The sequence below is a fragment of the Neovison vison genome, chromosome 1, assembly GCF_020171115.1.
Source record: "Neovison vison isolate M4711 chromosome 1, ASM_NN_V1, whole genome shotgun sequence".
Taxonomy (NCBI): domain Eukaryota; kingdom Metazoa; phylum Chordata; class Mammalia; order Carnivora; family Mustelidae; genus Neogale; species Neogale vison.
In genome coordinates this window covers 95,977,919-96,002,513 of record NC_058091.1, presented here as the reverse complement: position 1 = coordinate 96,002,513, position 24,595 = coordinate 95,977,919, and the positions used below count along the sequence as shown (strand labels likewise).

At 35.3% G+C, this 24,595-nt stretch overlaps 1 protein-coding gene across 2 annotated transcripts in view; it reads left to right on the top strand.

Annotated features, from left to right (window-relative positions):
• Positions 1 to 23,460, top strand: part of LOC122899648 (cysteine-rich secretory protein 2-like) — a 28,560-nt gene extending 5,100 nt beyond the window's left edge. For both annotated transcript variants that reach the window (XM_044237573.1, XM_044237582.1), the window contains 7 exons: positions 1,953 to 2,023; positions 6,461 to 6,577; positions 7,950 to 8,037; positions 13,842 to 13,987; positions 14,525 to 14,622; positions 17,889 to 17,977; positions 22,806 to 23,460. In XM_044237573.1, the coding sequence (XP_044093508.1) occupies positions 1,953 to 2,023; positions 6,461 to 6,577; positions 7,950 to 8,037; positions 13,842 to 13,987; positions 14,525 to 14,622; positions 17,889 to 17,977; positions 22,806 to 22,933 (737 nt within the window). In that variant the 3' untranslated portion in view covers positions 22,934 to 23,460. The remainder of the gene's footprint in view (positions 1 to 1,952; positions 2,024 to 6,460; positions 6,578 to 7,949; positions 8,038 to 13,841; positions 13,988 to 14,524; positions 14,623 to 17,888; positions 17,978 to 22,805) is intronic.
• Positions 23,461 to 24,595: the final 1,135 nt, after the last annotated feature.

The window sequence follows — 24,595 nt, the reverse complement described above, 5'->3', positions numbered from 1 at the left end:
TCTTATGGGAAGCTTCAGTCAATCAGCTGAAGTGCTGAGAGATTTCTGCTGTCAATGCTCCCAGCTGAGGGCACAAGCATCCCAAATGGTAACACTAATGTTAATGCTAAGACAGTATGTCTTATGTATGTATATGCATACATTTTAAAAATGTTTTCAAATTGCCCTAACATTATTTTTCAAATTGCTCTAACATTATTTATCTCATTCTCAAGAACTGTATGAAGTGATCCTATGTCACCGTAGTCTAACTTGATAAAGATTTTCAATTTCATATAGCTAGTTGAAGAGGAGCTGGGTAAAATAGAATTAATGACAACAACAAAAACGCAGGCTTCTTAACACCTATAATGCACTCTTCCCATTCTCACATACCAGGTGCCAAGGTTAGGTGTTTAAGTTTGCTCAGTATGGGACCAGGCATTTCTGAGAAACAAAAATGCTTCTGTGGACACTAGGTTTATGTGTTTGTTTTATACAGAATTAAGTTAATTTTTCATTCCATATTCTTTCATTTCTGTCTTCAGTTTTTCATTTTATTCTCCCATCTCTTCCTTTGTTCTACCTAAAAATTACAGTATAAACAAAATCAACATTTTATTGTTATAAATGATATTATAATGATATAGAAGAGTTTAAATTTCCAAAGCATTGTAGAAATTCCTGCATAATTTGTATACCTTATGGGACTCTTATAGGAATATGTTGCCAGTTTTGTGATTTTCATTCCAATTGTTTCCCTTCCTTTTCTAGTTATTAAATGGACAAAAATACCTCATTAAAATGCCAATAAAATTCTCCATTATATCAACAAAATTACATATATAAAGGCTATCTTTTCAATATTTTCAAGACAAGATGGATATTCTAAGAAAATATTATTTGAGCTAAGTTGTATGAGCTTTATTTTATATTTGAGGAATAACAGAAAAAGATTGACTTAATTGTTAATATTGTGTTTTTTTCTAATTTTTTCTAATTTCTAATTTTGTCAAATGTGTTTAGTAATCTACTAAATGTGTTTAATAAACCAGCTATTTAATAGCCATGAAAATATTTATAACAATGTAAGCCTTTTTCGTCAAGGCAGTACGTTCATTAAATTCTTCCATTCTTACCTGGAACTCCATGCCCCAAAAAGTATAATACAATTTGGTGGGAACTGCATTTTGAGGTTAAGAGAAACTTGGGTTCTGTCCTAGCCATATGCTCTCTAGCAATGATAGTGTCAGGAGGTGACTTAATACCTCTGTGCCTCTGTTCTTCTCTTACACAATCACCATAATGCCTAAACTTTTGGCTACACCAGGTTGCCAAAAAGCAACTAATACGTTAGACAAAATCAGAGGCACTTTCCCAAGAGTTGATCATCTTTTTGTATATCTCCCAACACATGAGGGTTATCAGTATCACGATGCAATAAAATTTCTTTTGTTATCTTAAAACTCATGGCAGGAAAGAAATGGCAAGTGATCATTAGTGATTTGAAAAGATATTAATGAAGGTATATTCATAAAGGATTAAGAAGGGTTTAAGGAAACCATTAAGACCTAATACAATAGTACCCCTGTATTACTAACAGTTGGGAGCTATTACTTCTGAGTGCGCAGGGTGAAGAAGCCATTCTTAGAACCAAGAGTTGCTACATAGGCAAGAGTGTGGAACTAGGGTGAAATGGGTATTATATACTTGACATTTATATGTGTATGTTGAAGGCTTCAATCAAGTACTTCCTTTTGTTCTTTAGGTCCCTATTGGAGGGTGGTTTCTGGGTGAATTCATTATCATTCAGTGGCATCATGTAACAAATCTCCTCTGGCTATATTACTAATGAATTTGGAACAACTGAAATCACTACCTTGTTTTGTTTTGGTTTCCCCCTGTATTCCTCAGAAGTTCATACACTAAACAATCCAATGCAGGTCTTTGTTCCCTTTGTTTTGTTTTCCCAGCAATGGTCTTATTCCTGGAGTTGCTGTTCCTGGCTGTTGTGCTGCTTCCATTCTTTTCTGCAAATGGACAGGTATGGTCAAGGTTGAAATATTTTCAGAATAATTATAGCAATCTATACATAGAAAGCTATTAGATCAATTTCCATAAATGAAAAGGAATAGAGAGTCTGGTACATGACAAAGTACTCACTGGTTGCTCAAGTACATAACACAATTAAATCTAAAGCTGTGGTGACCAATCTTGTAGCCTCTAGCCACATGAGGGTGTTGAACACTGGAAATACAGATTTTTCGGAACTGAGATCTGCATAGATACATTGCAGAATTCAAGACTTAGTAAAGAAGGAAGGTAAGATATTTCATTAGTAATTTTAATATTGATTGCATGATGAAAACAAATTTTGAATCTATTAGATAAATAAGTATATCATAAGTATCAATTCAATCTGTTTATTTTTTTCTTTTTCAAAGTGGCCGCTCAGAAATTAGAATTACGTTTGATGCTATCATTATATTTCTATCACCTTGTCTAGAGATGTTTTCTGACTTCCTTTTATTTAATTCATTACAATGTGATCCTCATAGAAAATTAATAATATATTTCTTTAATTTAAAATTAGAAAAACTTCTTCACATATATATCACATTTTTTCATAGTCATTGTATAAGAATAATTATACCTATTTTTTAAATTACAAAAATAAACTTTGGTAAGGGGATTAAGTATTTGGATTTTTTTTCATGGTCTTACAATTAGTATATAAAGATAAGATGATCTAATTATTTATAATATGCTCCTTCACTTTAATAATCTTAAGAACAAGATTAACCTTTCCCTTAAATGTTTGGTGGGTAGGTATCTATATAAAGTGTCTATCTTCTGATCAGAAAAACCCTGAATGTGAAGTTTGGTCATTGCTGTCTGTTCCCTTATTCTTCTTTAACTCTGAGCTAACAAGAATAGCTAAGACTCCACAGATCAGACTTTAGACTAGGCCAATACTCAGGTGGTATTCAGAAATACAGTCATTATGTTATTATAATTAATTTTCAATCTGTGGACAATTTATGCATCACGTACATCTTCATTCAAAAAGTTTGCCACCTTCCCAATCTCTTTCCTAGAGATTTTTTTAAAAGATTTTATTTATTTATTTGACAGAGAGAGAGAGAGAGAGAGAGTACAAGCAGTGGGAGGGGTAGAGGGAGAGGGAAAAACTGAACAGGAACCTAACTTCAGGAGAGATCAATCCTAGGACCTTGGGATCATGACCTGAGCCAAAGGCAGACTCTTAACAGACTGAGCCACAAAGGTGCCCTCTAAAGATTTTTCTTCATGGTCCTTTCCAATCCCCTGTTATCTCTCTGGTCTGTCTCTTGGTCTTCATTTATAAAATTATTTAAAATATAGATATATTTTTCTCTTTTGCACTGCCAAATATTTGCTAATCATATTCTCTACATACCTTTTGCCCTGTACGTTTTTTTTTTTTTCCTGCACCTTCTTTTTCTTCTTTTAAAGATTTTATTTATTTGTTTGACAGAGAGAGAGAGATCACAAGGAGGCAGAGAGGAAGGCATAGAGAGCAGGGAAAGCAAGATCCCTGCTGAGCAGAGAGCCCGAGGGATGGGGGGCTCAATCCCAGGACTCTGGGATCATGACCTGAGCTGAAGGCAGAGGCTTAACTCACTGAGCCACCCAGGTGCCCCAATTTTCTTCACTTTCTTTTTTTTAATTTATTTTATTAACATATGATATATTATTTGTCCCAGGGATACAGGCCTGTGAATCATCAGGCTTACACATTTCACAGCACTCACCATAGTCCATACCCTCGTCAGTATCCATAACCCAACCACCCTCTCCCTACTCCCCCCGCCCCCCAGCAACCCTCAGTTTGTTTTGTGAGAGTCTCTTATGGTTTGTCTCCCTCCCAATCCTATCTTGTATCATTTTTTCCTTCCCTACCCCCCACAAACCCCTTCCCTGCCTCTCAAATTCCTCATAACAGAGAGAGCATATAATAATTGTCTTTCTCTGATTGGCTTATTTTGCTCAGCATGATACCCTCTAGTTCCATCCCTGTTGTTGCAAATGGCAAGATTTCATTTCTTTTGATGGCTGTGTAGTATTCTATTGTGTGTGTGTGTGTGTGTGTATATATCTCACATCTTATTTATCCATTCATTTGTTGATGGACATCTAGATGCTTTCCATAGTTTGACTATTGTGGACATTGCTGCTATAAACACTCAGGAGCATTACTCCATATAACTTCATTATAGCATTGCTGCTATAAACACTCGGATCACTACATTTGTATCTTTAGGGTAAATACCCAGTAGTGTGATTGCTGGGTCATATGGTGGCTCTATTTTCAACTTTTTGAGGAACTTCCATACTGTTTTCCAGAGTGGCTACACCAGCTTCTGCACCTTCTTAATAGAAAACACTATTCATCCTTTATAATGTCAATCCAGACTGTCTTTTACAAAGCTTTCCTAACCTGACTCAAGAATTAATCCCTTGTTTTTTATGTATCTAGCAGAATCCACCTATCACTTCAGTTATCATGTGGTATTATAGTTATCATTCATGTCATATAGTCTATTGAAATAAATTCTGTTTTTAGATTTTTTTCTAATCATTTTAGAGAGAGAGAGAGAATGACAGTGCAGAGCAGGGATGGGCAGAGAGAGAGGGAGAAAGAATCAAAATAAATTTTTTAGGAATAGATATCGGGATGCCTGGGTGGCTCAGTCAGTTAAGCATCTCTGTTCAGGTCAGGTCATGATCCCAGGATTCTGGAATTGAGTTCCATGTTGGATTCCTTGCTCAGTCAGGAGTTTGCTTCTCCCTCTGGCTGCTGTTCTCCCTGCTTGTACTGTCTCTCTGACATAGTAAATAAATAAAATCTTCTTTTTTTTTTTTTTTAAGGATAGATACCTTATTAGATCCATTTAATGCTCAACACTTTTCATATTCCCTGTCACCCAATAAAAACTTTCTTGAAACTCATTTAAAAACAATAGACATGTCTTCAGTAGGATTTGTATCTACATAATAAGATAGGGTAAGAAGGAGGAAATACTTACTTCTTTCTCAGGGACCAAATTTTAGAGTGTTTTGAAATGAAATTCTATTAAGCAGATTTTTGAGGGTCAATGGGAAATATCCAAGGATATTATTTTATGCTTTAGTGTAAAGCAGAGATGGGCCACTGTTAATATTTCACATGTGTATCCTTTCTAGCCTAAGAGTTAGTAGCTGGGAATGTGCCAGATCTGTGAGTAGAATAAAATTCAAATAAAAAAAAATTCACTATTGGTCCCTGTCCTTAGGAACATACAAGCAAGTAGGAGAAATGAAGGGCCCTATCTGTTTAGACTTAGACTTTAAACTGTTGGTCATATTCATATCACATAACACTCATGTGTAATTTTAAGTTATCAAATATCTTATACTTTGTGGAAACAGATGAGATTGGGTGCATTCAGGGTGGTATGGCCATAGACAATCTTGAGGGAAAAGTTCACACACTCTACCCTACCTCCAGGCTAGACACCTCCCCCACCACATGCACAATGATAAAATATACCAAAAGTTCAGCAGCAGATTTTTTAAAAGGTTTTATTTAATTATTCAAGAGAGAGAGAAAGATCACAAGTAGGCAGAGAGGCAGTCAGAGAGAGAGGGGGAAGCAGACTCCCCGCTGTGCAGAAAGTCCAATGTGGGGCTCAACCCAGAACCCTGAGATCATGACCTGAGCCAAAGGCAGAGGCTTAACCCACTGAGCCACCCAGATGCCTCCAGCAGCTGATTTAATAGCTTATGCTGTTACTAAAAAAGGACCAGAGTCAGCAATAGCCCATTAATTGGGTGATTTTGTTCCTTCTAAATGGCCTTGGAATTCTTTAATACTGCAAAATTACCTTTTGAGTGACCCCATGAAATCAGATCATAATAAAATAGATCCTTAAATCTACCATAATAGGAAGAATAATTTTATGATTACTAAATATACTTTGAACCTGAACATCCCTTCCCTAAATACATTATTCCTCTAAATACAGACGATATCAGGTCAAAGTTTCCTTAACATCTGGGATGAATCTTGAGGTCTACTCTCATCCCATCTGCTGCAGCCTGTGAATTTGAATGAATATCTTAATGTTTCTATGTGTTCCTTTATGATTATAAAGTATTATCTCTCAAATGGCTAGAAAAGATGCAGTAAGAATTCCCTTGAAACTAGAAATTGGCATTGGTGGCCTCACAGGAGATTTCAATTTGTCATGCCATGAACTCCATCTTCATTCTCAAAACTTCAAATTACTTCTTTCCTACTTGTCATAGCTTCGGCTCAGGTTCATTGGCAATGCTTAACAACTAATATTGACTTGAATGCTTTCTAAAATGATCTTGGCTCCCTCGAGTTGACTTATGCACTCTTAAATGCAATTTTAACAAATGTTAAAAAGATAACCTTAATTTTATCTCCCTTTAGGATCCGTCCTTTAGAACTTTGTTAACCACTCAAAAGCAAGTCCAAGAAAAGATTGTAAATAAACACAATGAACTAAGGAAATCAGTCTCTCCACCTGCCAGCAACATGCTAAAGATGGTAAGAGGTAGTGATAAAGGCTAGTGGTGTCAATCAGCAGTGATTAGAGCAGGCAGCTGGTAACCGACTCTCTTAAGAACTTTGTGCTTACAAAGTTTTGCTTCCATTCTATTTCATTTGAACTGTATTATGGGCAGGGCAAAAATTAATTTTTCTTTATAATGGTTAATTAATTGTCAAGTTTAAAGAGCTATTAAGTCAGGAAGGCAAAATTAGAAGGCAGATCTTCAGACATCAAATGTGAAGCCATTGCACTTTTTGTCACTATCTGTCCTATCTACTTTCTTTCAAAATCGGTTGGGGGTGGGAGGTTGGGGGAACCAGGTGGTGGGTATTGGAGAGGGCATGGATTGCATGGAGCACTGGGTGTGGTGCAAAATGAATGAATACTGTTACACTGAAAATAAATTTTAAAAAATTTTTAAATATTATTAAAAAAAAAAAAAAAACAGATTGGTGGTTGCCAGAGGTGAGGGATGTGGGATGGGTAAAATGGGGAAAGGTGGTCAAAAGTTCAGTTATAAATAAGTCCTAAAGATGTGATATACAATATGGTAACAATAGTTAGAACTATTATATTTTGTATATTTGAAAGTTGCTGAGAGGATAGATCTTAAAAATTCTTATCACAAGAAGAAATTTGTAACTATGCGTAACAATAGATGTTAATGAGACTTGTGATCATTTCACAATATATACAAATATTGAGTTCTGTTGTTGAAAAAAATCAGTTGTATTTATATACACTTGTAATGTACAACCTGAAAATGAAATGAAAACACAATTTCATTTACAGTAGTATCAAAATTATATACTTAAGAATAAACTTAACAAAAATGTAAAACTTAGAAAACCACAAATCATTTGGTTAAATAAATTTTTAAAGTCTTTTAAAAAAAATCAGTGTCATTTGGGGTAAATAATAGTCCACTTTCCAAGACACAATGTGTAAATGCTAGATGTCTCCCATTTGAATGTGGTGGGCTATAAGTGGAATTGGGAGCAATCTGGGACAGTTTATTACTATTGAAATATAATTTAAAGACTTCACATATTGGTGAGTGTTTAGACTAGAACTATTACTAAAAATCCTAGGTGTGGCTCCTGTACTATCATAAATTGTCAGATATTGTATTAGATGTTTCTCTCAGTAGACACATCATTTATGAACTTCTCTTCATGTGGAAATGGGCATTGGAGCAGATAAACACACATACCTCCCTAACAAAAAGACCTCATCATACCGACGACAATTACTATAGCTAAAGAAGTTTTAAAGTAATGCAAATCAACCTACCAATCAGATTATAAAGCATATGTTTCATTGGAATTGAAGCTTTAAGTGTTTTTTTTTTTTTCTTTTGGCATTTAGGAATGGAGCACAGAAGCAGCAGCAAATGCCCAAAAGTGGGCAAACAAGTGCACTTTAGAACACAGTGTGCCAGAGGACCGAAAAACCAGTATGTAAATGAGTAAATATTTGTTGAATGAATGAACAAATAAAATAACATTGGAAAAATCAAATAGAATAGAACATTCTGGGATGTTGTAAGAAGACTTAGTAAATAAATGTTGCTTATACTGCTTGTTTTAAAATCGAACTATCTATAGAGGGAGGGAGAATTATAAGTATTTTAGGCTTCTTGACTGTTTACATTATGCAAATAATTCCTGAAGCAATACTTCATTTGTTCCTCTCAACAAGCTCATGAGTTAACAAGTCATACAGCATCATTTCTCCGGCTTCCAAGCTTAGGGACATGGGAAAAAAGACCAAGGAGCACATCCTGAAGTCGTGTCATGTACTGAAAAGTTAACCAGGTGTATTGATTTATTTTTTAAAATCTCTTATTTAAATGCAATTTAATTAACATATACTGTATTATTAATTTCAGAGGTAGAATTCAGTGATTCATCAGTTGCGTACAAACCCAGTGCTCATTATATCAGGTGACCTCCTTAATGCCCATCACCCAGTTACCCCAACCCCCCACCACCTCTCTGCCAGCAACCCTGAGTTTGTTTCCTATAGTCAAGAGTCTCTTACGGTTTGCCACCCTCTCTGTTTTCATCTTATTTTATTTCTCCTTCCCTTTACCTGTGTTAGCCTGTTTTGATTCTTAAATTCCACATATGAGTGTTTGAATGAGTGAATGAAATGAAAAGAATAAAATCTTGCTGTTTACAATGATGTGGATGGAACAAGAGGGTATTATGCTAGGTGAAATAACTCAGTCAGAGAAAGTCAGGCTTATTGATTTCTAAACCACTGCCCTTTTGCAAATTGATCTGCTTGGTGTTTAAATATCTCCTTATTTTGTATTCATAAATATACTGAGTTATGAGACTAGTTTCTGAATTCTGTTATAAAAATACTTAAACTTTTAATATCATCATGAATACTTTGTGTATGTTCATTCAGTTTTTACTCTTTGATAATAGTCAAGTAGTTTGCATAGACTGTGTACCAAGAATACTTTATATTCTCTTTAAGCGGCATCTAGATATTATATTTCAAGGCACCAAAATGTGAATACTAAGTGAGAGCTGAAAAGAGGCAAATGTTTCTGAGCTGCAAGACATTTCATTATTTTTTATTACTTTTATTGTAGCAACAATGCTTTTTTAAAAAGTTCTATTGTAGTGAGAATACTTAACATGAGACCTACACTTTTGACCAATTTTTAAAAATACTATATGGAACAATGTTGTACAGCAGATACCTAGAACTTATTTACCTTGCTTACCTGAAATTCATTGATTAGTAAGTCCCATTTCTCCTTTCCCTCATCCTCAGCCACCACCATTGAACTCTGATTCTGTGAATTTGACTCTTAGATATTTCATATAAATGGATTCATGCAGTAATTTCTCTGTAGCTGGTATATTTTCCTTAGCATCATGTCCTCAAATTTTAGCCATGTTATCACATGTTGCAAAACTTCCTCCTTTCTTTTAAAGATGAATGATGTTCCACTCTGTGTGTGTGTCTGTGTGATCTTGTCATCCATTCACTTGTCCATGGACATTTAGATTGTTTCCAAATGTTGCCTATTTTGACTACTGCTGCAATGAACGTGAGTGTGTCAATATCTCTTAAAGATGCTGATTTCAGTTCTTTTGGATAAATACTCAGAAGTGGTATTGCTGGATCATTTTGTAGTTCTACTTTCAATTTTTTGAGGAAACTCCATACTGTTTTCCACAGTAGCTACATTTATTTTTTCATTCTCACCAACAGTGTACATGATTCTGATTTCTCTACATCCTCACCATCACACTTGTCTCTTTTTTTCTTTTTTTCATAATAGACATCACAATAGGTGTAAGGTGATCTCATTGTGACTTTGATGTACATTTCTCTGATGACTAATAATGTTGAGCACCTTTTCAAATACCTGTTGGTTATCTGTATGTCTTCTTTGGAAAAATACCTTTTGATGTCTTCTGCTCAAAAAATAGGCGGAAGATTTGAACAGGCATTTTTCCAAAGACCTACAGGTGGCCAGCCATGACATGAAAAGACTCTCAACATCACTCATCATGGAAATGCAGTCAAAATCACAGTGAGGTGTATCATCACACACCTACGAGAATGGCTAAAATAAAAAACACAATAAACAACAACTATTGGAGAGGATGTGGGAAAAAATTAACCCTCATGCACCATTCATGGGAGTGCAAACTGATGCCACCACTGTGGAAGAGAGTATGGAGGTTCTTCAAAAAGTTAAAAATAGTACTTTCTTGCAATCCAGTAACTGTGCTACAGGGTATTTACCCTAACATATCAAAAACACCAATTCAAAGGGATACATGCACCCCTATGTTTATAGCAGCATTATTTTATAATAGCCAAATTATGGAAGCAACCCAAGTGTCCATTGATAGGACAGAATGAATAAAGATGTATATATACACATGCAAACATATGATAAAGTATTATTCAGCCATTAAAAAAAAAAGAAATTTTGCCATTTGGAACAACATGGTGGAGCTAGAGAGTATAATGCTAAGCAAAATCAGTCAGAGAAAGACAAATACTATATGATTTCACTCATATTTGGAATTTAAGGAACAAATAAATAAGCAAAGGAAAAGAAGAGTGACAAATCAGGAAAATGACTCAACTATAAGAGAACAAACTGATGGTTACCAGAGGGGAAGTGGGTGGGAGGAGGAGTGATATAGGTGAAGGGGATGAAGGAGGGCATTAGTGATAAGCACAGAGTGATGGAGAAAATTGTTGAATCACTACAGTGCACACCTGAAATTAATATAACACTGTATGTTAACTACATTGGAAATAATAAAATGAAATAATAAAAATAAATAAAAATAAAATGCTAGATAAGAAGTGGTAAATAAAAAATAGAAAAAATAAACAAAAAAAACCCTGCCCATTTTAAAATGGGGTTAATTTTGGCTGTTGGGTTATATGATTTCTTTTTGTACTTTGAAAATTAACTCCTTATCAATTATATGCTGTGTAAATATTTTCACCCATTCCATAGGTTACCTTTTCATTTTCTTGATTTTTTTCTTTTTTGTGCAGTAACTTTTTAGTTTTATTCAGGCCCACTTATTTATTTGTGCTTTTGTTGCTCGAACGTTTAGTGTCCTATCCAGGAAAGAATTGCTAAGAACAATGTCAAAGAGGTTTTTCCCTATATTTTCTTCGAGGAGGTTGACAGTTTCAAGTCCTACGTTTAAATCTTTAATCTGTTTTGAGTTAATTTTTGTGAGTTCTATAAAATAGAGGTCCAAATTTACTCTTCTGCATGTATCTGTCCAATTTTCTCATCATTACTTATTGAAGAAAGTATTTTTTGCCCATTGAGAAGAACCAATGTTGTTAAAATGTCCATGTTACCCAAGGCCATTTATATACGTATTGTTCAAGTTGTACATCTTCCTTGAAGAAATATATATTCAAGTTCATTGTGATCAGAAAAGATCTGTACTCAGTTTCTCAGGCAGCCCCCTGAAAAAGATTTTTGGGCATTTCATTCAACTCTTTTCCTATTCAGGAAGAGGCTGAAATTGTGGTTTTTTGTTTTTTGTTTTTTTTTTAAATCTGCTCATTCTGTGCTGAACTAGGAAGGGAAACTGAGGCAACTGTGAACCCAAATCTCTATCTCTTCTCATTTGCCCCAGGAAGCTAGATTATGCTAGATCTTATTAGCGTTCTCAGAGAAGCAAGGACAGTTTTTGGCAGTCTTTGGGATAGCCTCTGGAAAATCTGTGACATTGAATGCATAGACCAAATCTACCCTAATCTTGGGAGAAACAGGCAGCAGTGGTGTTGGCTTGTTCTATACTGAACTGGAGAGAAGAGCTATGGCATCTACCAATCCAACCTACCATTTCTGCTACCCCTCAGGGAGCAACACTGTGCAAAAAACTTCAGAGCTCCAAGACTGGCAAGACAGATGTCAGTTCTTTAGACAGCATTAGAGAAATTAGAGGCCTGGACCCACCAATCAGCTCCTTGCTTCCCCAGGAGGAAGCTGAGAACTAAGATTATTCATTTGCTTGCTCTGTGCTGAGCCAAGGGGAGGAGGTATGGTACCTACCAGCTCAAGCCATCATCTCCATTTTCTCCAGGTAGGGTAGCCTGTGCCTGACTGTCAGAGCTCTAAAACCATCAAGACAGAAGCAAGCCATCGGGAGTTTCCTTAGGGAAGGTTGGGATGTTGGACACTGGAATCAACTCCTTCCTTCCCCCTGGGAGACACTGGGAGCTAGGGGACCTCTTCCTGATCATAAGGGAGGCACTGTGCTGAGGGTAGGCATTCTAGCAAAGGGTGTCCCAGTTTCCCTACAGATTTCAGTGAGTCTGCATTCATATTCTCCCATGGTCTAGGAGTCTTTCAGTTAGTTTTTCCACAAAGGGCAATTTATTTGGAAATTGTTACTGGATCAGTGTGTTAGGGAAATGAGAGTCCAGGGGTCCCTACTCCCCCATATTGCTGATGTCACCTTCTACAAGGCTCTTCTTGGCTAATTCTCTGAGGAAGATTTGGCCTTATGACATTCTGATTTACTGATTAAGAGAGAATCCAAAAGCTTTGAAATCTGCCATCCCTCCTGATGTCAGTTGCCTGTTAATTGGGGCTCTTATAGACTGCCTGTAGAACTCTTTTTGGAAGGTCACACAAAAATCCTAATTATAAACATTTAGACAAAATGCAATATGTGAAAAAACTCCGATGAGGGTGGACAAGAGGTGGAGAAAAAGAATGAAAGTTGGTCACTGCTTTTTGAGAATTTACAGTACAGAGCTAAGAACATAGGCATCATTACAATGTGGAGAAGTAGCCTTCTTTTTAAAAAACAATATTTTTGAGTAATAAGATTTTTAATAATTTTTTAATTTTATTTTAGGGACACCTGGGTAGCTCATTTGGTTAAGGGTCTGCCTTCAGCTCAGTTCATTATCTCAGGGTCTTGGGATCAAATCTGGCATCGGGCTCCCTGCTCAACAGGCAGCTTACTACTCCCTTTGCCTGCAGTTTCCCCTGCTTGTGCTCCCACTCTCTCTCACAAATAAATAAATAAAATCTTTTTAAAAAGATTTATTTATTTTAGAGAGAGAGAGATAGAGTATGAGCTGGAGGAGGGGCAGAGGGGGAGAGAGAGGGAGAGAGAGAGAGTAAGAGAACCCCAAGCAGACTCCCTGCTGAGTGGGGAGCCTGATGCAGGGCTTAACCTCATGATCTGAAATCATGAACTGAGCTGAAATAAAAAGTCGGCCTCTTAAGCTACTAGGTTACCCAGTGCCCCAGACAGATCTGATTTCCATTCAGCTTTAGAGTTGAGAAGGACAGAAGCCCTTTTAATTATGTATTACAATTATAAATACAAACATTGTGTTTGAAGGGAACATCCTTGCGTGTAGTTGATTTTTTTTTATATTTTTATGTTAGTCATCATAGAGTAGATCATTCATTTTTGATGTAGTGTTCCATGATTCGTTATTTGCATATAACACCCAGTGTACATTGCAACATGTGCCCCCTTTAATACCCATCTCCATATCCTCTTCCCCTATGAAACCCTCAGATTGTTTACTGGAGTCCATAGTGTCTCATGGTTCATCTCCCCCCTCTGATTCTCCGGCCCCCCCTTCAGTTTTCCCTTCCTTCCCTTCTGGTCTTTCGTGCTATTCCTTATGTTCCACATATGAGTGAAACCATGTAGTTGATTTCTTTTGCCATTGCATGATTTATTGCTTCCTCAAGAATAATCCATTTATCTTTAGATACAAAATGTGGTGAGAATCTCTTTATGTCAAGTTACCCTGCTTCCTGGTCAGATGCAATCCAAAACTGGTATGATGAGCACCATGATTTTGTCTACGGTGTAGGACCAAAGAGTTCCAATGCAGTTGTTGGACATTACACCCAGGTAAGACAAAAAAATGAAAATACTTTGACCACAAATGCTCTAACATGAAAGCATCTCTAAGTTATGACCAAGTCCAATGTTCAATTTGGGTAAGAGCATAAATAGACATGATAGCCCTGGCATTGGCTGGTACTTCATCTAGAGTTGTCTTTTTTTTTCCATCACTTGCAAAACTCTTGGTAAGGAAGCATACTCCATATTTTTTTCAAAATTAGAAATGGGTAAAATAGTAAAGATACATTAAGATTTTTTTTTCACATTCCCCCCCCGCAAACTTTTTATTAATCTGAACTACATTAAAGTAAGTTTCAGACATCGTGGTTTTCCTAAGAAGGAGGACATTTTATTTTAAAATTTGCAATTTTCTTCAATAACTGAATTAAATATTTTCAAAAGGAACAAACTATGATAGTATCAAATATTTTCAAAATGAACTTGGCTACAAACTATGATTTCAGTGTTACAGTTGTTACTATTTTTTGCAGTATTTTACCTCTTCTTTAATGTACTCTCCTATATTCCTTTTTGAAATTGTAGGTTGTATGGTATTCTTCTTACCATGTTGGATGTGGGGTTGCCTATTGTCCCAATCAAAAAACTCTAAGATACTACTATGTTTGCCAATATTGTCCTGCGTAAGTATATACTTTAGAGTTTCATGTGATAATCCTATGTGCAATTTAATATTTTTAAAATTCTTGTATAGTAGACAAACTAGAATATAAAACATTTCAGTAATGAAAAGGAATAAATCCTTTTTTAATTTTTTTAAATGATGCATAGTTCATACACAATGTCATATTATTTTAGGTATATGACATAATACCAGGTCTATACTTTATGCTATGCTGACCACAACTGTAGCTATCACCATCACCATATAATGCTATTACAACTATTTGTAATATTATTGACTATAGTCCCTATGTTCTACTTTTTATTCCCATGACTTACTTTTTCCATAACTGTAAGCCTGTACTTCCCACTCCCCTTCAACTTTTTTTTTTAAAGATTTTTTATTTATCTCACAGAGAGAGAGAGAGAGAGAGAGATCACAAGTAGGCAGAGAGGCAGGCAGAAAGAGATGGGGAAGCAAGCTACCCACTGAGCAGAGAGCTCAATGTGGGACTCGATCCCAGGACCTTGAGATCATGACCTGAGCCGAAGGCAGAGGCTTTAACCCACTGAGCCGCCCAGTGCCCCTTCCCTTCAACTATTTTGCCCACCCCCCCATTGCCACCCCTCTGTCAAACATCAGTTTGTTCTTGTACTTATGGTATATTTGTGGTTTTTATTTTTTTTATTATTATTTTTTTAGAATCCCTATATAAGTGAACTCATATGGTATTTGTTTTTATCTGTTCAACTTATTTCACTTAGCATAATACCTTCCGGGTCCATCCAGAAGCAATACATCTTTGGAAATGCCTTTTAAGTTTGAGATACATTCAACTTCTCAGGGAAGAGACCAGGTTCTCAATTCCAAGTATAAAATCTGAAACTCTCTTTTCTCAGTTTCAAAGTGGCATCTTTTCTATCAGTTGCCTTTCCCTTGATCCCACAGCTATTCCATGAGCAATACTCTAGATTTGATATTATCGATTCTCACTAACTTCACACTTTAGAAGGGTGACAGCTTGATGGTTAAGAAGTGATGGTAGTGGAGTGGCAAGTAGGGGATGGCAGATTGAGATTTTAGCTTCTCCTGCTAAAATATCCCTTGTCCTGTTTATCTAAAAAATCAGTCACATTATTACCTCACAAATTATTCATTCTTTTGCAGCTCAAAGGTTTTTCAAGAGATCCTTAATGTACTTCAGGGTCCAGAAAAGAACAAAATCTAGTCTTTATTTTTCAGAAATTTTCATAAAATCTCTATAATGAACCATACTTTAAGGTCTTGATCTATAGCAGGAAATATGTTATTTCATCAAGGATTATGTCTGAACTTACTCACAATAAATTCTGTGGATATACTGAAGATCTAATCTCAATAATTCTGTTAACATTAATTTCTTTTAATGTTTGACGTTTCTTGCCAATGGAGACAGGAGGACCCCTAGAACCAAGGTTCCTACAGGATTTATTTGAGACTGTAGATAACCTGAGCATATGAATCTCCAGGGTGAGAAGTATGACCTCCAATATCATTTTCCTGCAAGCACTTATTAAGGTTTACTAGAAAGAATTGAGAGGTCCAGGCACCTGGGTGGCTCAATGGGTTAAATCCTCTACTTTCAGCTCAGGTCATGGTCCCGGGATCCTGGAATTGAGCCCCACATCAGGCTGTGCTCGGGGGGAAGCCTTCTTCCTCCTCTCTCTCTCTCTGCCTGCCTCTCTGCCTGCTGGTGATCTCTGTCTGTCAAATAAATTAAAAATAAATAAATAAATAAACAAATAAATAAATAAATAAATAATTCAAAATAAATAAATAAAAGAAAAGAAAAGAAAAAGAATTGAGAGGTCCTAGGAGAATGCACCCAAACTTACTGGCTGGCTCTAAGAGAGGAGGATCTGGAGCCAGTCATCTGAAGTGAGAGTTGGAGTGAATAATGAGGCAAAGCAGGAATGAGAGAAATTCCAGAACATGTTTGTGTCTTATTTCACGATTTTCTAGGGGCTCACACATGGTTATTCTGTGCAGGGAGTGAGATTCAGGTGTATGGCTTTGTATTTTTGGCCCACTTGGTACTATTGAGACTTTGACTCTCTTGAATAATATTCATCAATGAGATGTAGGTTAGTTATTGTAAGACCAATATACATTAGTGATTAGTGTTAATAAAACTGTTTTTTCTGCCTCTCTGCCTACTTGTGATCTCTCTCTGTCAAATGAATAAATAAAATCTTTAAAAAAAACCTGTTTTTTCTAACATTCCCATTTTTCGTAAGCATTAAAATCTCACACACAAATCCTCTAGACATTCAAAAACCTTTAAGCATCCCTACTACCAAAAACACACATCAAAAACTACTTTAAAATCACTACCTCCATCTTTTTGTTAACGTTTTATTTATTTGAGAGAGTGATTGAGAGAGAACAAGAAGTAGGGAGGGACAAGCAGATTCCCCACAGTGCAGGGAGACCGATATGGGGCTTGACCCCATGACCTTGGAATCATGATCTGAGCCGAAGGCAGACAACCTACTAAGCAATCCAGGTACCCCAAATCAATACCTCCATCTTAAGAAAAAAAAAGAAAAAAAAAAAAGCTTTTATTTATTTATTTGACAGAGAGAGATCAAAAGTAGGCAGAGCAGTAGGCAGAGATAGGGGGGAAGCAGGCTTCCTGCTGAGCAGAGAGCCCAATGCAGGGCTCAATCCCAGGACCCTGAGAGCATGACCTGAGCCAAAGGCAGAGGCTTAACCCAATGAGCCATCCAGGTGCCCTCAATACCACCATCTTGAAGCCAAAATTATCCAGGTGCTTTGCTTTCCTTAGCTCATATTATAGAAATTATCATTTTTAATATAAAATTATATGTAACTTTAAGCATTTACATACTGCAACCCGTTTGCTCCCAAGTTGTGATCTCTCTCTAAAGGATATGTTTTATCACTATCCATCACCTCGGGGTTCACTAATTTAGCAATCTGACCAAATCTTTTGGGGAAGAAAAAATGTCATGTTAAAATGGACTCTGAATATTTTAGACCCTATAAATCCCATTTCAGTTGTTCAGGCTGTGAAATTATGGTCAAGGACCTGAGTGAATGTGTCAGTTTTTTTCTTTACACTGATACCTGAGTACATGCTGAGAATTTTACTTTTTCAGTTACTTGATATGATGAAAAACAGTGACCAAATATTCAGGTATATATGGTGATAGATGCTACCCTGGAAATATAAACTAAACTGAAAAATGAAAAATGTTTGACCTTTTGTACTTCAAATTTCAGTGGTAATATTATTAGCAAGATAAATACCCCTTACCTGAAAGGAAAAACTTGTGCCAGCTGTCCTCATCACTGTGTCAATGGACTCTGCAGTAAGTTTGATGTCATTTATTTGTTTATATATGTAATAAAATAACCTAACTCTTTTTTTTCTCTATGGGTGACTCTTATCTTTTTAATTATTTATGTAAAGTCAATTTAATTAACATTATATTTGCTTCAGGGGTAGAATTTAGTGACTCATCAGTTGCATATAGTGACCAATGCTCATTACACCAAGGGCCCTCCTTAATGCCCATCGTCTAGTTACCCCGTCCTTGCACCCACCTCCCCTCCAGGAACCTTCAGTTTGTTTTCTAGAGTTTAGTGTCTCTTATGGTTTGCCTCCCTGTCTGTTTTCAACTTACTTTATTTTTCCTTCTTTTCCCTTATGTTCATCTGTTTTGTTTCTTAAATTCCACATATGAGTGAAATCATATAGTCTGTCTTTCTTTGATTGACTTATCTTACTTAGCATAATTCCCTCTAGTTCCAACCATGTTGTTGCAAATGGCAAGATTTTGTTTTTTTCGATAGCTGGGTTATATTCTAATATAAATATCTATATACATAGATATATATAGATATATATGCCACATCTTCTTTATCAGTTCATCTACCAATGGACTTCTGGTGTCCTTCCATAGTTTGGCTTTTGAGGATATTGCTACTATGAACATTGTGGTTCATGTGCTCCATCGAATAGCTATGTTTGTAGACTTTGGATAAATGCCTAGTAGTGCTATTTCTGGGTCATTGGGTAGCGCTATTTTTAACTTTTTGAGGAACCTCCATATTGTCTTCCAGAGTTTGCATTCCCATCAACAGTGAAAAAGAGTTCCCGCCAACATCAGCTGTTTCCTGATTTGTTCATTCTAGCCATTCTGACCTGTGTGAGGTGGTATCTCATTGTAGTTTTGATTTGTATTTCCCTGATGCCAAGTGATGTGGAACATTTTTTCATGTCTGTTGGCCATTTCTATGTATTTTTTGGGTAAATATCTGTTCACGTGTTCTGCCCTTTCTTGACTGGATTTTGGTTTTGAGGTATTGAATTTGATAAGTTCATGTTGATACTAGCCCTTTATCTGATAAGACATATTTTGCAAATATCTTCTCCCATTCCATCAGTTGTCTTTTAGTTTTGCTGACTGTTTCCTTTGTTGTTCAGAAGCTTTTGATCTTGATGAAGTCCCAGTAGTTCATTTTTGCTTTTGTTTCTTTTGGCTTTGGAGATGTGTTTAGCAGGAAATTGCTGTTGCTGAGGTTGAAGAGGTTGTTGCCTCTTCTCTAGAATTTTGATGAATTCATGTCTTAACTTTAGGTCTTTCATCCATTTTGAGTCTATTTTCATGTATGATATTGGAAAGTGGTCCAGTTTCATTCTTCTGCATTTGGTTGTTCAGTTTCCCCAGCAACATTTTTTGAAGAGACTGTCTCCCCCCACTCATTGGATATTCTTTCCTGCCTTGTCAAAGATCAGTTGACCATAGAGTTGAGGATCCATTTCTGAGTCTCTGTTATGTTCCATAGATCTAGGTGTCTGTTTTTGTGCCAGTACCATACTGTCTTGATGACAACAGCTTTGTAATAAGACTTAAAGTCTGGCACCATGAGACCATCAGCTTTGGTTTTCTTTTTCAACACTTTTTTTTTGGCTATCTGGGTCTTTTCCTGTTTCATACCAATTGTAGGATTATTTTTCCAGCTCTGTGACCAATGTTGATAGTATTTTCATAGGGATCGCATTGAATGTGTAGATTGCTCTGGGGAGCATAGGCATTTTAACAATATTTGTTCTTCCAGTCCATGATCATGGGATGTTTTTCCATGTCTTTGTGTCTTCCTCAATTTCTTTCATAAGTGTTCTCTAGTTTTCAGAGTACAGAGCTTTTACCTTTTGATTAGGTTTATTCTTAAATGTCTTATGGTTTTTTGGTCCAGTTCAATGGGATGAATTCCTTGATTTCTCTTTCCTCTGCCTCATTTTTAGGGCTTAGAAATAGGAATAATAAATCAACAAAATCAATATTTTATATCTTGTTAATTTGCTGAATTCCTATATGTAACAAATTTTTGGTGGAGTCTTTTGGATTGTCTACATAGAGCATCATCTGATGAACATGGATACAAAAATTCTTACCAAGACCTTAGCTAATAAATAGCATCCAACAGTACATTAAAAAGATTATTCACCAGACCAAGTGAGATTTATTTCTTAGTTGCAAGGAGGGTTCAACATCTGCATATCAATCAGTGTGATACATCATATTAATTAAAGAAAGGATAAAAACCATATTATCCTCTCACTAGATGCAGAAAAAGCATTTGACAAAATACAGTATTGTTTCTTGATAAAAACTATCTACAGGGTAGGGATAGAAGGAACGTACCTCAGTATCATAAAAGCTATAGACCCTTTTTAAAATTTTTTTTAAGAACTAGGAAAGCTTCTGATTATAACCAACTTAATGTCTTCATGCAAAAGACAAAAATAAAAGTATGCAATAGATGTGTCAAATCAAAAATTTTACACAGTATCTATGTATTATTTGCAATGAAATTCCTGTTACCACGTGTAACCTAAAAAAACATCTACCATCAATATATATGCACTTGTTACATATGGGCATATATAAAAATGTTTCTATGGAAATAATCCATTGCAATTAAATATTTTTTTCTATCAAAGTTAATGCAATTAAATCAAAAGTAAGATTTTATAAAGAGAAAATATGTATAAGATATAACAGTATGAGAACAGACACAGATCAGTTCAGACACCTGTCTTTATATAATTAATGAGTTTATCATACTAAGTTCTTCATTTCCCCACAGTATACTTAGAATAATCTAGTTTACTTTTTTTCAAGTTTAATTTAATAAGCACTCACACTTGTGTTTGCTAGTAATTTTTACATACTTTTAAAATGACAATCAAATCTGCATATAGCATTATTAACTCACAAAAGTCTCAAAATATTATAGCAAAAGATTAAATTTAGTGTCATATAGTATTTCATGTTTAGTGTTAATGGATTTAAATACAAAGAATTGGTATTTTTGTTTAGTTGTGATATGTTATCAAAATTATTAAGCCTGGTGGTGGGTATTATGGAGAGCACATATCTCATGGAATACTGGGTGTGGTGCATAAACAATGAATTTTGGAACACTGAAAAAAAATTATATTTAATTTAACTTAAAAAAGAAAAAACCTCATAAGCCACCAAAAGTGAATATATCTAGTGTGAATGCAATGTAAACATATATATATATGTGTAAAATTCAGTGAGTTAAATGTTAAAATTAAATATTATAATATAAATAAAACTAAGGCTGACCTCAAACACAAATTAAATTGAAAAAAGTAAATTAAATTGAAATTAAAATTAAATTAAGTTGAAAAAAATTATTATGAATAATGCAGCTAACCCATTAACTGAAATTTTTACCTTTCAAATGCATTCACTAGATTGATCTGCACCATTCTGAGTGAATTGTGTAGCTCTAGTTCAGAATATTGAATGATATCAAAGCTGTACATCCATTAAAGAAGAACATATTTACTCCTCTGTTGAATACTATTTGTTAAGGGGTTTGGAATCTATCCTGTTAGCAAGAGGCAACCAACTGAAAGATTTTTCAACAGAAAAGTAATGAGATCAGAATTGTGTTTTATGAAAATCTGGCAGTAGTGAATGGAAGCCAGCTTGGAGACAGTTGAAAATGGGGGTTCAAAAAACAAATGGATGTATTTACTGCATTAGGACAAACGTAATGAAGAGAAATGGACAGTAATGAGCCATAGGAAGGAAGTAGCAAAACCGGTGTTTGTTTCTTGTACTTGGTAAATGCTGACAAAAAGTAAAAAGCAGTGAGTTCATGTTGATTCCCAGTTCCTGGTTTGAATTATTTAGTAACTAGGAATTTCATTTCTCTGATACTGGGGAAATTGAGTTGGGAGTTGGGGAGTGACTCCAAAGAAATGCCACACTTGGGAGTAGAATGATGAATTTAGTTTGAGAGTTATTGAATTTGTGGCCAATGAGGAACTTCAAGGTAGAAATGTCTGATAATCATAGTGAAATTCCTTCCTGTTTTTACATTTACATTTTCTCATAATGATTTCTTTCTCTTGAAAGAAAGACTAGTATCACTAAAGTCTGGATAGAGCAAGAGTGTCTAGTAAAATCTTTTGCAATAATGGAAATATTCAATATTTTCACTGTCCTGTAAAGTAACCCCTAGACAAATTTTTTTTTTTAAATTTAAAGATTTTATTTATTTATTTATTTATTTGACAGAGAGAGATGACAAGCAGGCAGAGAGGCAGGCAGAGAAGAGAGAGGAGGAAGCAGGCTCCCTGCTGAGCAGAGAGCCCGATGCGGGGCTCGATCCCAGGACCCTGAGATCATGACCTGAGCTGAAGGCAGCGGCTTAACCCACTGAGCCACCCAGGCGCCCCGACCCCTAGACAAATTGATCATTGAGTGCTGATGTGTAACAAGTATCACCAGTGACCTGAAAATTTGTTTTTTAATGTTATGTAATTTTAATTAATTTAAGCTTATGTTTAAACAACCACTTGGTTAGAGGTTATAATTTATAATTTTGGACAGTGTAATTGTAGAGAAACTCATTTAAGTTTATTTTACTTTATATTCTGAGAAAAGAAAATATGTCAATTCATTTTAGAAACATTCCAGAAAGCTCAAATTTTAAAAGAAGTGATGGATTAATGTGTCCCTTTACATCATAGTGTTATACCAACTTGTTTGCTCAATTGTCTTCTCCCCATTTACATTGAATTTATTGTTTGCATTGCTGCTATGGAGGAAAACAATAATGAACTGACTAATTTCTTTGTTTTTATTCCAGCCAACAGTTGTGAACATAAAAATGAATTTTCTAACTGTAATGTGTTGAAGAAAAACTATAGCTGTGAACATGATTTTGTCAAGAAAAATTGCAAGGCTTCCTGCGAATGTGAAGACAAAATTTACTAAATGCCAATACAGACTGAGCAGGGCTAAGGGAAGGAGAACGGCATCATCTACTTAGATTTGACATTAGCACAGATGTAAGCGTGTTAGCTATAAATTTTATTCCAAATAATAAGGCTTTTTCTCTTGGATCTACTTTTTATTTTACAGAAATCTCTTTCATACAAAGGATTAAAAAATAACATAATCCATGATTATCTGTTGCTCATGCAAAAATCATGAGCAAAAAGGAAATTCCGAGAAAGCATTACAGGCCAGAAGAGACTACGAAAACATGAGAACTAAATGGAGTGTGGTCTCCTGGATCAGATCCTTGAACACAAAAAGGTCATTAGTGGGAAAAAATGGTGAGATCTGAATAGAGTCTGAATTGGTTTTGATAGTAACACCCATTACTTACCCTTGACAAATACCAGAGTAATGCAAGATGATGATTATTAGGGGAAACTAAAGCTGGGTGAAGGGTATATGGGAATTCTCTGTACTATCTTAGCAAAGTTTCTGTAAATCTAAAAGTACTCCAAAATAAAAAATGCATTTAAAACAACAACAACAACACCTTTTTTTTTTTTTTTCTTGGCTCTATAATGCTTGGAAAATTTTTCTCCTAATTATCTGGTTATTCTTTCTCAGCCACTCCCTTACCCAGTGTCAATTCCTTTATTTCATTGCTAAATATTTGATTTTATCTTTTTCATAGACCTTTCAGATTCACAAATAATTGGATTGTCATATTAGATTCACATCCTTATGCAGTGTCAGGATTCACAAATTATTTCAAGGACAGTTATAGTTATGGGGTAAAGGGAAAGCAAAGAGAGGTTCAAGACCACCAATGTAGCTCCTGGATGTTATTTTTGGAGCACATTTCCTATCCTCTAATGAGAAATGCTTCTCAATTAGTCTACTTTCAAAACCTTTCTGTCAACTTCTTAAGTATTTAGATAATATTTATACCTTTACACCAATCTGTAAGAAGTAGAATGATTTTTTTAAACACTCCTTTCTAATCCCACTTCATTCCACTCTCTTTTAGTTCTTATGCTCCAATAATGATCAACGACCTTACTTAATTCTCTCAAGTTCCTTAAGGTTTTCCTTACCTATTGGCATTTGTGTTTGCTATTAGCTCTGTCTGGACGAGTCATCCTTTTATTATTTGCTAGAATAACTTCTTCACATTTAATGTCATTTTATCCAAGACATTCCTCTGTGCATTTAATCTGAAGAATTCACCCCATTCTCTCTCATAGCTCCTTGTATTTTCTTTCATAATACTCTTCACAATGTAGTGCATTTCATTCCTGCATCCAACAAATATTTATTGAAAAATGTCTCAGGTGTTTAATTAGGGATCTTGAAATAGGGTGATTAACAAAAGAGACCAAGTTCTGAACTCCATGGAGTTCATACTTTCATAAGGGAAATAGAAAGGAAGTTATTTTGCAAATAAATATTTAAGATAATAGTGGAAGTGGTAAGTGCTGTGAACTAAAATGGGCAACAGAATAGAGAATAGTGAGGATAGACTGGGAAAATGTTAATAAGAATGTCAGGTACATCCTCTCTAAGGATGGGTTAGAATCACACTAGAAGTTAAGAGAACAATGGATAAGATGATTTAAAGGAGAAAACAGAATATAGTGAGTACAAAGTTATTGAGGT